General features: G+C 46.7%; 1 protein-coding gene across 6 annotated transcripts in view; it reads left to right on the forward strand.

The window, feature by feature from the left end:
* SLC7A1 (solute carrier family 7 member 1) overlaps positions 1-15,796 on the forward strand; it is a 70,984-nt gene that overhangs the window by 40,052 nt on the left and 15,136 nt on the right. For 5 of the 6 annotated variants that reach the window (XM_090028177.1, XM_090028213.1, XM_090028194.1 and 2 more), the window contains 9 exons: positions 776-938; positions 2,371-2,424; positions 7,596-7,708; positions 8,259-8,481; positions 9,115-9,254; positions 10,062-10,164; positions 13,049-13,260; positions 13,570-13,736; positions 14,304-14,412. In XM_090028177.1, the coding sequence (XP_089884303.1) occupies positions 776-938; positions 2,371-2,424; positions 7,596-7,708; positions 8,259-8,481; positions 9,115-9,254; positions 10,062-10,164; positions 13,049-13,260; positions 13,570-13,736; positions 14,304-14,412 (1,284 nt within the window). The remainder of the gene's footprint in view (positions 1-775; positions 939-2,370; positions 2,425-7,595; positions 7,709-8,258; positions 8,482-9,114; positions 9,255-10,061; positions 10,165-13,048; positions 13,261-13,569; positions 13,737-14,303; positions 14,413-15,796) is intronic. The other variant, XM_090028185.1, reaches the window with a different exon arrangement.

Here is a 15,796-nt window from a genome sequence, read left to right on the forward strand (position 1 = left end):
AAAAAGTAATATTGGCTAATTGAAGTAAGCCCTTCAAGTGAAATAAATTCACTCTGGACTAAATTATGACCTTACTGCAGTGCTTCCCTTTTTCCTCACAGGTTTGTATTAGTTTTATCACAAAAACTTCTTGTTAGATTTTGGTTTAAGAGGTAACCTGTTCCTAAAGCAAATCAGCTAGGAATGCCAACTCTTTACGTTTTTATTCTTTTCTTTCTTTACTCAGGGAACCAAATACAGTTTCATGGCATTTATGGCTACCTTTTTTTTTTTTTTTTTTAATTTTCTGTTCTTCAAGATAAAGAACATAGTCTGAAACCAGGCTCAGATTGAAATTCCCATTGACTTGGGGAGCAGGGTTTATAGTGATTCTCAACCAGTGTGCCAAGGTACCCTGAGGTATCCTTTGAAGGGTGCTGTGGGCCAGACAGTGGAGATAAGCAGGTGTGAGGAGATGGGGATGAGACTGCGCCAGTGCTTATCTGGACAGAAAGTTATGGAGGGGGGTGCCTCGAGTCCAGTGAGGGGTGCCTGAAGAACAAAAAGGCTGAGAACCACTACCCTAGGCGGTGTCATCCTCTGACTTGTTTAAGTGTTAGGTGTGACATGTCTACTGTTTGAGCCCTGTCCCAGAATTATGCTTGCCCCTGTTCCTGAGGAACTGTTGAAAATAGCTAGTTATGGTGACTTCTGCACTTTAGCCCTTGCTGCATTGAGGTTGGACTATGTGCTACTGTTGGAGAAATGTCTGATTGTATTTTTGTTGCTTTTCTAGGTCTCTTAACTTTTGGTGTGAGGGAATCGGCACTAGTTAACAAAGTATTCACCTGTATCAATATCCTTGTCCTCTGTTTCGTCATGGTGTCGGGTTTTGTGAAGGGATCCATCAAAAACTGGCAGCTGTCTGTAGAGGACATCCATAACATGACTCTAGTCAAGTATGTCTTTTCTTCCTTTTCAGCAATTAGTTAAAAGCTAACCTGTTTCTAAACGGGCCATTCCTGGAAGGCTTCACTGGGCATTTGCTTCCTTGGTACTTAAGCAAAATTCCTGTAGAATAGTAGAAGCTTTGCTTAAAGGAGGGCTGAGATGACACAGGTTGTCAGATCGTCATCACCTGTAATCCATGGAAAAACAGGGCCTTATTTGATTGCAGTGAAAGGTTACTCATTTCTGGTTAGCCAGGGAGTTGTAAACAGCGGGGCTAGGGCCAGAAATTGCATATAAACCAATATAAGTGGAAACTGGTTCAAATCTGTAACACAACATAAACTGCTTTCAAAATGACAAGCTGGTTTAAGGTAACTGAATGTCGTATAAGACTTAACTGATGTAGGTTAAATTGGCTTATTGAACTTCTGTCCCAGATCCCCTCTAGATTCAGGTTAACTTACAGTCCCCCAGCATCCCAGGATGCTTTGCACCTCCCCTGCAAACTCCCCTCACCCCCCAGGGGGAGTGGGTTAGCCTTGGCCCAAGCTGTCTGCTCTAGTCAAGCAGCGAGGCATACTCTAGCACCCCCAGGTTCTTGCCTGAGCTACTGCAGGCATGTGGCTGTATTTCTAGAATCAAAAGTGAATGTCTGTTCGCTTGTTTATTGGTTCAGTCTATGCAGCTTAGACCAACTATGAAACCTGCAGAGGTTTAATTGATTCATCTTTTGGGCTTCTTGTCAGTCTGTACTTGGCCTTGGAGTCAAGCACCTAGCTTTTTTTTAGGGCATGGACACACAGTGCTTGGAGTACAACAAACATTATGAACTGTGAGAGAACAGACAATGTACAGTGCTGAAGTATTGCAGATCATGCCAAACCATATCAAAATTCTCTCTGGATAGAAAGAGAAATAACTTCTCCCAGTCTGGCACAAGGAGAGCACCCAGCCATCCCTCAAGAAGAACCATCAGAACCAGATCATTCACAAATAGTTTGCAGCAGAGATGTCAGCTCACATCCACAACATGGACTGGCATCAAAGCTGGTCTGAGGCAAAAGTCCTAAAGACATGGTACAAGAGAGCCGTGGTACAAGAATTGTGTTTCAGGTGCCTGATGGGCAATATTCTCTAAAACAAGCTGTCACCCTACTAGCCAGAGAGAATTTCACTAGACCACGTTTTTTTTTTTGGTGGTTACGCTAGGGTTAAGCCAGAGCTGTTTGAGATGGAGGTGTTCTAGTCTATATCCCCACCCAGGTGCCCCAGGAGGGCCTGGAGGAGCAGCCAAGCATCCTGTTACCTTGCCTGTCTGTTCTGCCATCACCATGACAAGCTGTCTTCCAACACTCCACTGTGCTACTCTGCCATTGTCCCACATACTTATCCTGCCACCATTTCTCCTGACCACCCTGCCCTCAACCTATCTTTGCCCAGAGCCTGCCTACCTGGAGGGGGAATGCCTGCCTGTCCTGCATACCACTTGCACTGGTGAGTACTGGGGCACCCATTCCCTAGGGTTCCCTTTCCCTAACAAATGGCCCAAGACGCCCCTCTCCCCCCCACCTGTTTTGAGCAAGGCCTGGGGCATAGCTGTGCCCAGAAATGTCATCTGCCAAGGCCCTGGTAGGGCAAAGCCTTAGGGGTGGGCCCTGTGTATTAGCCCTAACAGAGGGTGGGGGTGGTCAGGCAGCCTGCAGGGCATGCAGGGGCTGAATGCTGCCATCTCCAGGACCATTAAAACTGGAGTGCAAACTGTGGTGTGGTATAGTCCCTTGTAGGTTGCAGGCTGACTGTAGGGTTAGCATCTCTTCCTTCCACTCTATTTGCATGCAGTTTGGGCATTGAGGGGGTGTGCTGTGCATTTTTTGGGGAAACAGTGGGGACCACTTGGGTCACTGAGCCCTTGATGTTGCTCTTCTAAGAGTCTGAGGAAAATCTGTTGCTTCTTCAAGACAGCATGCAGGTGGGAGTGTTCAGGAGTGTCACTGACAGAAGCACGGTGGGGCATCCCATGTGCTGACATGGGCATTTCTGTGGGCCCATGCAGAGTCTGGAAAATAGTTTTTTTTTCAGAGGGCAGGAAGGGAACAAGCACCTGTAGAGAGAGATTTTGTGAGGGAGGGAGGCAGGCCTTGGTATTTTGAAAGGCAGTTGCCCAGAGACGGTGAACTTTCTTTGAGGGTAGTGCTGGGTGGGGAAGGGTGTGCTGTCAAAGCGCCACAGGAAGCCCTCGCTTTGAGGTGTAGTTATTCCAAGGAGTCAGAGTCCCCACCTAGTGAGAGGTGCTCAAACCTCCTCAGGAAGTAAGTGTGCAGACTTGCTCTGTCATTGAAAGGTAGGACTTTTCTCTCCAAGGTAACTTTCCTCTGTAACTCACTTGGTCTCCCAGAAGGCAATATGATGAGGCAGTAAGACTTTCAGTAAATGCTTATCTCTTACTCATTGGTTTTTGGGGTAAGGGAGAGAGTCACATCCATGTAAATCATGGCAGCTTGCAAGATTTAGAGAGCATCTTGGGAGTATTAGGAGTAGAGAGAAGGTTTGTGTATAAAAGCCTAGAGAGTCAGCCATGGACCTGTTTTTTAGGGGGTTTTTTGTTTTTTGAGGTCTTGCAAACTCCAGAAAAATGTCCAAAGGCAGCCTAAGCAAGAGGCATTTTCCCCAGGCTGACCCCCTTACCCCTGCATCATCAGAGGCAGCCCATATGCTTTGGAATCATGGGTGGTGGTCTCCATTTAGGAGCTGAGGGGCTGATGTATTCACCATTTTGGGAAACTGCAGTACATGTGAAGAGACCACAGGAAAGAATGATGCAAAGATGTTTTTTGAAGGGGAAGGGGTTAGGAATTCAGCACTTAGTGACATGTTACACAAGTTTTAACAATGCCTCCTTGTCTATTTGTTGTCATTCCAGGGTCAACGCCTGCAACCCCAGCTACTGCCTTTCTAGGGACCCAGGGAGACGAGCCAAGACTAGTCCAGAGTAGCAGGGATGTGGAGGGAGGAATAGGAGGGAAGAAATGTTAGCAGGCCTGGTAACATCCTTGGAGATGAGAGCAGAGGGTGTATAGGAGAGATGTACTGGCAGGGAATATTGCCAGGAGGGGTATTTCCCACTGCTTTGTTCCAGGTATGGAACATCTGACATGGCAAAACAGACCATGCACATGCTGGTGCAGAACTTGCATGTGGTGAGACATGCAGTGATCTCTTATAAGCAGTCAACCAGTAGATGGAGAGTGCTCTGTTTTTGCCTCCCAAACCTAGGCCTGCCCCTCATAGGTGCAGGTCTGTCCTTTATCCCTGTGCCAGTGCTCACTACCCAACACAATTTCAGTGCTTTCCACTACAGTCTGGATTCCATCCTCCCCTCTTAGGTTCAGATCTCTGTACCCCAGACACCTTCCCCACCCCCTTTGTTTTTCAGCCCATACCACTTAGGTCTAGGCCTCCTCATCCCATGCTCAAACCATCTTCCTGTTATAGCTGTACCAAAATCAGGCTCCAAATCTTGATGCTTGTGCACTGTCCGCTTCCCCCATTCACAGGGCTTGCTGAAAGTGATGCCAAATACCCCAACTGGCCTTCTATCATGAGGCCCCAAAGTTGTTACTCCAGCATAAGAAGGAACTCTAGAACATGGTTGTTGCCAGGGGACTTGAGGATGTGAGGTCGGGAACAGTGCCCGTTGACCTCAAAGGGGCTTTGGGCATTGAGCTTGAATGGGAAGTAGTGCAGTGTGGGACTCCAGCCCCCTTGAACCGTGTACTCAGTGAGGTGGTGTGTTGCTTCGCCACTCTACCCCCACACCTCCGAAAAATCCCTCCTCTCCACGGGGAGTCAGTAAATCTGTGATGGCAGAGCTAGACTACTCTTCAGGACATTCCATTCCTTTCCCTACCTCCCAATTCATGCAGCAACCCCTGCATCCCTTCTGGTTTATAAAGTGCAGCCTGCAGTGTTTGATTGTTTGAAACGTTTAATAAAATGTTTAAGAACAAATTAATGAATTGTCTTTTGTGTCTGTTTTCACTTTACACAGTGGTGCTGCCTTAAAGCCCAGTGCTGTCTGAAGCACCTTGACAGTTGTGATGCTACAGATGTTCAGTCTCTAAGGCCTGATGCCAGCCTCTGGAACAGTCTTGTCCCTGGCTTCTCAGATAGTGTAGGCCAGTATGATCATCTAGGATAGGTACTGTTCACTAGTGTCTAGGTGCATCCCCAGGGCCCTTCATTATGGCATGAAACGCCCAAAGATGCAGTCCACGGTCGTCTGGTAGTTGAAGATCCTCATAGCCAAGTGTCTGGTAAAGGACCATGGGAGCCTGAACTCACTCCTAAGCTGTGGGAGCAGTGGGGAGGCCTGGGGGAAGATAGTTGTCCCGTCCAACTCTATGTTGAGTGCTGTAGGCAAATGCTCCCTATATCTGCTGTGCATTCTTGGTGACTCTGATGTCATGGACCTTGCTTGGTGATCATGTGGGTGAACCACCCCCAATCATCTGTAATGCCATACAGCATGATAAACACACCTTGCTGTTGGTGTCCTCGAAGTTATGCACTTATATGCAAACGTGGGTGCTATCAGCGGCCTCAGTGCAGTTCAGAAAGCCTGTCTAGGTATCAAATTCAGTTATGATCTCTTGTGTGTTTGGTCAGGCAGAAGTGTTGTTCCAGTGCCTTCTGGTTGGCATAATATACCTCCTGGACAGCTGTTTGAGCTGTGGACTTGACTTTTCAAAAGTGTAAGGCAGCAGACTGGAGGCTGTGGGGGGAGGAGGGGTGCCAGTTTCCAGAAATCACTTGCTACCCTTGTCTTACTGGTTTGTCTCAAGTGACAGGGCCAAAATGGTGCAGGTCTTAAGGAAAGTGACCCTGCTCACCATGAACTTGCACCAGGTCCTCAGGGCTAGTTTCCATCAATCGGTGATTGTCTCCTGAGCCCAAGAGTGGCAGTCGGTATGTGGTACCAGAGAAGGCCACTGCCTCCGTGGAGTTGGGTCTTCCTCCTCTGGCATGTAGCTCTTGGATGTGCTGAGCACGTAGCATAACTTGAGAAGGAGGGTGAGGTGTATTTTGAGTGCCAGGGTCCTGGTGCTTTCATTTTCATGCAGAGGCACATTAGTTGGGAGGCATACTGGAGGAAAACAGAAAGTATCGCCCAGAAGGCAAAGACTCTGCCACGAGCAGAACAAAGCCAATATCTCACAGTGCTGCTCTGCGAATGTGGCAGCAAAGATGCTGGGCTGCTGTGCCTTATTCCAGCTAGGAATACAGTATGTTTAAAACTGTTCAGCCCAGCAATGGCAGGAAGTACTAAGCAGAAACTTCAGGGTCAGATGGCCCTAAGGCTGTCCACAGAAGTCTCTGGGTGCCCAAGACCAAGAGGCAGGCTGTGATACTTGTTTATCAGCCCCTTAGCTATGAGTCACAAAAGCATGGACTCCTGGACGTTTTTGAAACACTTTAGTTGGGAGTGGCCTGTACATTTGGACTGTCAGTAGTCCAGATTAAGGAAAGCTTCAAATTAGGGCAGGATTTGAAGTGCTTCATATCTCGTGTTGGTCAATATCTTTGGATGACTAGAGACCTGATCAAACTCTCAGTCAAAGGTTATTTAATTCTCTTAATGTTGTTAAAGCCTTATTAATAGGCAAAGGTTTGTGCCCATAATTTGCACAAACAAAATTGGAAGCCAGTATGCAAGAAGCAGGGGGTGGGGGTGTCATAACACATGCACAGATGCAGGTTCTGGCTTAGTAACAGGTAATGGTAACTGAGATGGTATACACTTATCTTCCTGACAGTTTGTCAGCAGTGTCAAGGGCTGTGATAACCGTGCATGAAAAGTTGGGACGTTGTAAATGTAAGAAGTAAAAGCCTGATAACTTGTAATTTTATAGAAAGGACAAACCCTTCAGTGGGACTAGAGCTACTGCAATGAGTAAAGCAGGGTCATGTCCTTCAATTGCCTGTTTGCAGTGAAAACCTGCAAAGTCCTACGCACGGTCTTCACTTTACATGCTTTAAATATCACTGCCAGTGGTGACATGTAGGGGGTGTATGGGTGTGCATGTGCACCCCCTGAGAGCACCAGTGCACCCCCTGACTGGCCATGTTCACCGCTTAAGTGATGGGCGGGGGGGCAGGTGGAAGCGCCGGTGTCCCCCTGCAAATGCCAGCTGATCACTGCAGCCATTCTCAGAAGTGGCCGCAGCCACTCCCAGAACCGGCTGCAGGCAGCACCAGTCACCCATGAGTGCCTGCTTACTGTAGTTGGTTTGCCCAGACCATGTGAGGTGCCTGTTCAAATCCTTGGAGGTTTGGGTCCTACATATGAAAATTTCTTCTGGAAATACCTTAGAGTAGTGAGAAATGGATGGTTTAGGAGAATCTTTAGAACTAAATATCTGGTGAAACCATAATTTTAGCCAGGCATATTTTTAAATCAAAGTTGTTGTTTGGCCACCCCAAACCTATATATTAGGTAAGCCTTCATGCCTGTTGCTGTATGCTCTCTGTATGCCAACTCTGTGAAGCTGAGCACACACTCCCTCTAGTTCTGATCATAGATTTGGTTACAGATGTGGGAATGTGCTCCTGGCTAGTGTTTCTGCCTAGGTAGGATCTCTCCTGACCTGTCATTTCATTCTTTTTAGTCATACCCAGTATGGTGTGGGGGGATTCATGCCATATGGATTCACTGGAGTCCTCTCGGGGGCAGCCACATGCTTTTATGCCTTTGTGGGATTTGACTGCATCGCCACCACAGGTAAGCAGAAAGGCAGCACATTGTAACTTCCGTTTTGAGGGCCTCAGTCCAAAATTTAGATGTGCACTCAGCTGCCATTTAGTGGCAGGAATTGCGGGGGGGGGAGGAGTGAGGCACCTGAATGCACCTGTGGCACAGGGCCCACTTCTCTGAGAGGGGACAGGGTTTAAGACCCTCCACTGTCAGCATTTCCTGTTGGTGAACATATGCAGCTCTTCCTTCAGCCTGCTGACTTCTTGGTTATGACTGTGTAGTACAGAGAGCCTAGGTACAACAGTTGGGGCACCCACGTCCTTTTGTGGATCCAGTTCCACATCTTTTGAGTTTTGTCCTTGCATCCACACTGCTCCTTCCTGTTGCTTCTAAGTAAACAATACTGCAATTTTATAAAGATTTACAAACATGGCAGGTAGGCATCAAATTCCTCTTGCCTTTCATGGGAGTTAAGCATCTAAGCCTTCATGGCTCATTTGAGAACCCTTGCTTTTGTGTCTTATTAGATCAGTGTAATTGTTGACTATGGCTGTCCTTTGGGTTTTCTTTGTTTCAGGGGAGGAAGTGAAAAATCCTCAGAAAGCAATTCCCATTGGAATTGTCTCATCTCTCCTGATCTGCTTTGTTGCTTACTTTGGTGTGTCAGCTGCTCTCACTCTTATGATGCCCTACTGCCAGCTTGATACCAACAGTCCTTTACCCAATGCATTTAAATATGTGGGTTGGGATGGTGCTAACTATGCAGTGGCCATTGGTTCGCTCTGTGCCCTTTCTACCAGGTGAGATACTATCACTGTTGTACGTATCTGAGTATAGTTTTGCATTTTTTTGTGTTGTATCCCCCTTTCTAAGGGCTGCAGTTCAATGTTCTTTGTATGGATGTTAATGATAGTGAAATTGGGCCCTATGGCAAAATCCTGGCCCTGCTGACTTCAACAAGGTCCAGGTTTCACTCAGTGGTGCTTAGTTTTCAGAGCTGCAGATTCCCGTTTCTAACTCTGGAGACTATCTTAAGGACAGCATGAAAACAAGTCACCCTCAGATGCATAAACAGTACTTCTTTACCAGCAGCCCCAGGGAAGTGAAGCATGATGGGCTCAAACACAGTATGAAAAGGGTACTGCTTGATGAAGCGCTGGGCATGTCGATGTTTGCCCTTCTGAAAATCAGTCTGTTTACATTTAGGAACCTATGTATGGATTTAAGTACCTAACTTCAGTCATCTGAGACTGAAAGATTGGACCTTAGTTCTCTGCAGTAACTAACATAACTGTTTTGTGGTGAAAGTGCTTCAGAAGACTTTACAATAGAACTAAAGCCTTATTCCCCTCCTGTGCTGCCATAGACACTGTCCTTCTGACAGTGTTTAATATGAAATGATCTTAATAGACCATTCCTTTCTCTCTCCTTAGTCTCCTTGGCTCCATGTTTCCTATGCCTCGAATAATTTATGCTATGGCAGAAGATGGGCTACTGTTTAAATGGTTGGCCAAAATCAGCGAGACGAGAAAAACCCCATTCATAGCAACGTTAATTTCAGGTGCTTTTGCAGGTAAGTTCCAAGAAACTGAATAGGGAGTATGAACAGAGAGCAAGTGTATTCTCCCCTCTGGGTAAAATGAACTGACTTAATTCTCATCCTCCTGCATGTTGTACTATCGCCCTAAGCCCAAATGGCACAAGACTGGGTAGGCACAAATGCATCATTGCTTTCACATACATTCTTCTCATGGCCATTTTCAGGGCCCAGTTCTGTCATCTCATTCATATGACATAGCACCTTTCTTCTCTCTGTGTTTGCCCCAGCATGTGCTTCCTTTGCAGAAGGTGGATATCTCTGGCCTAGAGCTACTTGTTTTTGGACAACACATGAGGGATCCTATGTGGTGACGTAGTGGCATGGGCTCAAGGCCATCCCTAGGGGGCCAAATTGGGGTGACTGCCCTGGGCTTTGGGGGGTCCTGCAGAGCTGGGAGGAGTGGCGGCTTCACATCCAGCCACTTACTACACCACACCCCTTCAGCTGCCAACGCTGCTGCTGCTGATGGTGGCAGCAGCTTCTTCAGGTCCAGGGTGCATGGGATCAGAGCAGGGATGGGGTCCCGTATGGGCTGATTTGCTTTGGGCCCCACACCCTGCTTGGGTTGGATCTGAATGGGCTTAGTTTGAACCAAGAGAGAAATGCAGGGTCTGTCCTTATACCCGGTTCACATCTTTCCTTTGACATAACAGATGGCACAAAACCCACCCTTACTGGGGTATCCCTTGGTGGTCACTTGAAGCAATGGTGTTAGAAATTGATGTGTCCAAAATATTTATATTTTGCATCTTTACTGGTTTCTCTTTGTCTCCCTCCCAGCTATCATGGCCTTGCTCTTTGACCTGAAAGATCTTGTGGATCTTATGTCTATTGGGACCCTTCTGGCTTATTCCTTAGTGGCAGCCTGCGTGTTGGTACTGAGGTATGGATTAAGCTGAAAGCCTGGAACTGTGCACTCAGAACAGGCTCACGGGAAGAAAACATACCCTTATGTAGCATGCACACTGAAGTGCACATGACTCGCCAGAACAGCCTTGTGACTACCACAGGCCAAGTTAAACAATGCACATACTGAACTTAAAGCATTGTTATGGACAAGCTTGAAAGGTTTGGCACTTACTTCTGAAGAAATTGTATTGTCCCCACTGGATCTACTGGCAGAAGGGATCCTGGGGTCTCCTCCTCATTCACCCAAGAGGGTGAATGCCACTTCCTTAGGCATCATGGACATCACAGGGGATATGCTTATGGGTGGGCTGGGTGCAGTCTCTGCGTTTAAACTTGTATGGTGAAATAATCTTAGGTGGTGTTGTCCTTTTGTAAGGACCTCCCCCATGCTGAGGACACTTACTGGTATTTAAAGGAAGATTTGAGAGGGGAAAAGAGGGATGCCTATCAATACAGTCTTGCTACAGGAGAAGGGAAGAGATACAGAGGGTGGGAAGGCAGGGCTGAAGAAATGAACTATTATGAAGGCCAGGGTCTGAGCTTGCTGGTTCAATGAAGAGCAGACCCTGCCTCATCAAAAAGATGTGTGGAGATGTCAGTAGGGAATCTTGTGGAGTTTCTCTCTTTTTGTGCCCCTCCTGTGTTCCAGGAGGCAGTGTCTGACAATGGAAGCAAGGATGGCTCATGAGACTTCTGGAGCTTGTTGCTGGCTGCTACAGCCTAGCCATGTGATTGTCAGCTCTGAAAACACATAGGCACATGTCTAACTTGAATAAAGTGGTAGTGAAGGCAGGTGAAGTAGTGATAAAGTTAAGCAGCTGTTTGTGGGGTCAGAGCCTTGGTCATCTAGCTAAGTGACTCCCAACTTTTTAGGCTCTTGGAAAATGCCAACTCTTTGCTTCCATTTGTTTATTGACTTCAGAAAAATAACAGCAATCATTTTCTTGTGAATAGCTCAGAGAGACCACGGCAGGGCAGAAAGTTGTTGACACTGTCGATTCCTACCTGAATTTTCTTGAGTTTACCGTATGAACCATATGTAGATGTTTGCACATCTAGTATTGAATGGCCACCTGAAAGGATCTCAAGGCACCCCAGGGTACCATGGCACCCTGGCTGAGAATCTTTGATTTAGCTTCTTTGGACCTCGCCTTCTATTTGTACCCAGTGGGAGCAGTAATATCGGATTCCTGAAATGGGGGTGTTGTGACATTCATGTTACTAATGTTTACAGTGCCCTGTGTGATGAAAGGAGCTATGTAACACCAAACAGTTTGTTCAGGGCTAGTTGAGGCCATTTAGACACCTGACCTAAAACACAGTAGCCTGAGGCTTGGAGTCAACTTATTTACAAACAATTACTCCCTGCATTCCCTCTGCCTATGCTTTCTTCTGTTGCATGGGTTGGAAAGAGTTTGGGGATTTCTCCTTCCCAGACTGCCTTGTAAAGTTTTCTTATTTCCCAATCTCCTGTTCTCAGTAGTAACTGAAAGATAGTGGCTCCCTCCCTGCTGGTTAGGCCAATTTATCTGCTTCTGCAAGCTGCTGTACACTCCATCTGCATACCATCTGGCAGGTGATTTTGCAGCTGCAAAACCAGCCTTATCCCTGCAAAACAGGCAGCCTCTTACAGGCCAGAAGAGGTGAATATTCAGCTCCTCCATCTTTTTCTGCCTAAACGGGCTGTGTTTTGAGTTGTTAAGCAAGCTGTTGGATGCAACTGCTAATTTTTGCAATGTTGCTCACCCTGTAGACCTATAGGTAACCTCATTAACACATCTGCAAAAAATATTAAAAGATCTTTAGAAGTGCTCCACTCCTTTAATTGGAGCTTGTGGGATAAACCTTGAGTTATTCACAATTAAAGGTCTTTGTGAAAAGACACTGAAGAGTATTCAGAGGAACTTTATAGGTAGCACTTAGTTGGGGCTGTAACATGTACAATAAAAAGACAGCTTTAGCTTAGCAAATGACAACAGGGAGATAGAGTAACAAATGGGAAGAGTGAGATGGGAAACAGGTCGCACAGCAGTGAGATGAAATGATTGTGCTTGGTATAGTATTAGTAGCTACAGTGTACTGGCTGTTGTCAGTCAGATTGTCATCCTCTTTCAACCCCCAGGCCAAAAGACCCTTGTTTTAAAAAAAAATTACTCTAAGACCGTAGGCAGTCCCAAAGCGACTGTAGTCATATCAGTGCTTCATTGGTTGCTCTTATCCCCAGCTGCTTAGGTCCTCTGGTGAACTCCTCTCGGGACAGTGGCCTTAAGCTGGTAGTGGACAGCTCTAAATGAATCAAGAAGGCAAACCAACTTCCAGCTATCCCTGTTACTTTCCATCTCTGATTATGTGCAGAACTTGGCCAAACCCAAGGCTCAGGGACCATGTGAGACATTGTCCAATCTTTGGCATAGATCAAGGTGTACCATTACATGCTGGGACTTTAATGGGGGAGCATGGGAGTTGGAGGTGGGAAGGGCCTATGAAAGCATCTAGTCAGTTCTCCCAGTTGAAGGCTTGCTCCCTATAGGATGTTTTTTTGGTGTCTCCTGTAGCCTCCCCTCACTTCTGTGTTGAAAATGGGTGAGGGTTGCACTGCACTGCACTGCACTGCACTGCACTGCTCTTTACTTGCAGGCTCTACAATGCCACCTTCAGGTTGGACAAGTAGCCAAGGCTGGTCTGATTTGAGTAAAATTCTTCCTTCTCCCTTCCCCCTCTCCGCCTTGTATAAGTGTTTTTTTTGGAGCCTCAGTTATTCCTAGCGCACATAGGACCTTTCCTGATTCTAGGCAGTGCCATTTTATTCTACCCTATCCCAAGACTGGTCATTTTGTTTTTTTCCCTTCATCTCCCAGGTATCAGCCAAAGCAGCCTAACCTGGCATACCAGATGGCTAGTACAACAGATGAGCCAGACAACAATGAATCTGTGAGCACCAGTGATTCGCAAGCTGGTTTTCTGCCTGAAGAGGATGAGAAATGTTCCATTAAAGCCATCCTGTGCCCCAAGAACACAGACCCCTCCAAACTCTCTGGGTCTGTGGTTAACTATTTAGCTGGTATCATAGGTAAGTTCTGTGATCTGGCGCCACATCTCTGCCAGTAAAGCAGCTGGTAGGGACTGGTGTTAACCATTCTCAGAAAGCTCGCAGGAGCCCTTCCTGGTATATTATTGATTATTTATGAGCTTGATTAACTGTTCCAAAGACCAGAGGCAACCAAACAGACATAAAAACTTGTGGATTAAATGGCTGGTTTAAATTTAAGTCCTGCAAACAGCATAGCTGACAGCGTGCCTGTAGTCCAAGGCTGACTCAAAAATTACAAATGGTTCTTTCAGTAATAATTCAATAAATGTTTACATATGTTGTCCTCAGGTGTTCTTACTATCAGCTGCTGTGTGGTGACCGTCCTTTATGAAAGGGCGGTGATTGAAGATAAAGTTTTGTTTGGTATCATCACGGCTGTTCTCCTTTTCCTTTGCTCCTGTGTTACATACATTATATGGCAACAACCTGAAAGCAAAACCAAGCTCTCATTTAAAGTAAGTGGCCTGCTGGGGATGAGTGGAGCAGGGAGGGGCAGAAAGGTTTTTTGGAGTTGGTTGTGGTTGGGAAGATGGAGGTGATAGTGGGAGAATGGGATGTGGTTACTAAAATGAGAGGCCAGTGTTATTGGTTAAAATGAGCTTAGTGGAGGCAGTCCCAGTGTACAGGTTCTTTCACACAGCTGTCTGCTAGTGCACCTTGGCACCTCTTCTCTTTTCTCTTGCCTGTCTTTCATCAACAGACTATCTTTCTACAGCTGTGAGGATACTCGTGCTGTAATACTGTGAGAGAGAGAATACTGGGGAGGGCTTTTAGATGGAAGATGATTATTCCATGGCAGTAACAGGAAAGAAAATCTAAGCTAAGGCCTTTCCATGCTCATCGGGCTGGTGTTTGTGTTTGATCCTTACAGCAGGCGAATTGAACCCTGAATTTTGATACACTTGCCACTTTTCCAGATGCCCTGTCTGAATATTTACTGTTATTGTTGTTTCCCATTTGTAAGGGATGGCATTGTCTGGCTGTTAGCATGTCACATGGTTGTAACTTCTCTTTCTTTTCAGGTACCTCTTTTGCCTTTTCTTCCTATTCTGAGTATTTTTGTGAATGTTTACCTTATGATGCAGCTGGATAAGTGGACTTGGATACGGTTTGCTGTCTGGATGCTTGTAGGTGCGTTCTTTTTTTTTTTTTTTTTTTTTTTTTTAGCTCTTTGAGGGTATGAAACCAAAGCTTATTCTAATAGTCTGGGGCAGTGATTTTCAGTCTGGGTGTTGGGGCAGGTTAGGCTTCAGGTGCAAGGAGAAAAGCAGATAAGCTTATCCTGAGCAGATAAGCTGCCTGCCTAGCTGGTTCCCTGTCCCCATTGCCTGCCCTCTCTGCAAGGAGTCTCTGAGACTCCCCGAGAGACGAGAGAAACTATAAAAGGAGACTTCCCAAGTAACCAGGGAGAAAGTGAACAAACCCTTGTTCGCTCCCTTGTTGCTCTGGGAAGCAGTGTGCTGGGAGAGAGAGGAGGAAGAAAAGCCAGATGCCAGGCATCGGAACCTGCTTTGGGAAGGTAAGTCAGCTAGGGGTGTGCATGTGTGTGCTGTGTATTTGTGTGGTAGGCTGTGTGTGTTCTGGACTTGTTCTCTGAGCAGCTGGGAGTGCTGCTAGCTGAGTGATTGATTGCTGGGTGATCGCTGCTGTTGGACAAAAACACTAACTAGGGGCTGGAACCAGTCTAGGTGCAGCAGAGTATTAAAGGAGACTCCCCAAGGGACCAGAGGGCATGTGAACAGGGGCAGCAAATGGGGAAGCAGTTTGCAGGTCAGTTTACCACCCCACTGTTTGAAGGGGGGCCTTTTAAGCTTGGTGAAAGGAGGCAAAAAAACAAGGAACCTTTTGGGACCGAGAGGAAGTAAACAGGCCAGCTTACAGGTGAGTTTGCTAGGAAAGGTCTACTTGGAAGAAGAGCAGCAAGGAGAGAGACAGTGAATTATCCAGTGAAGCTCCAGAGAAATGGCTGGAGGATGTTGCAGTGCCAGAGCCACTGCCTCTGCTTGCACCTGTGAAGTGTCTGTCCAGGCAGGGCCACTCGCTGTTGAGGCTTCCATCCAGGTCCTGGTTTGGTATTTTGTAGACTGCAACTCCCAGCTTCCTTCCAGTGATGGCCAGGTGGTGGAGTGGCTGAGATGTAAGTAGTGCCTCCTTGTGTCCCTCAGGGAGCAGGCAAGAGAGCTACAGGAGGAGGTGGCAAGATGCTGAAGCATCATTTGTTATGAGGATTTCATCGATTCAGTGCTGGAGCAGACCTCTAGGACTATGGAGGAAGAACTGTCAAAAGTAGTGCTAGAGAAGGGAGTGGATGTGGACTCCCAGGAAGGTGGAAGCTTGCGACCTTTGCCAGTGAACATAAATCTCCACCTGCAACTGTTTGCCAGGAGAACAGATATGGCGCCCTAGAAACAGAGGAGGAGGAGGAGCATATTCCATTGATGGAGGAGGACAGGCCAGGCCTTCCTAAGGTTAGAAGGATTGAGGCCACTGCCACCAAGAAGAAACAACAGGTGGT

The sequence above is a fragment of the Crocodylus siamensis genome, chromosome 1 (assembly GCF_052110815.1).
Source record: "Crocodylus siamensis isolate JL-2025a chromosome 1, ASM5211081v1, whole genome shotgun sequence".
In the NCBI taxonomy this organism is placed as follows: domain Eukaryota; kingdom Metazoa; phylum Chordata; order Crocodylia; family Crocodylidae; genus Crocodylus; species Crocodylus siamensis.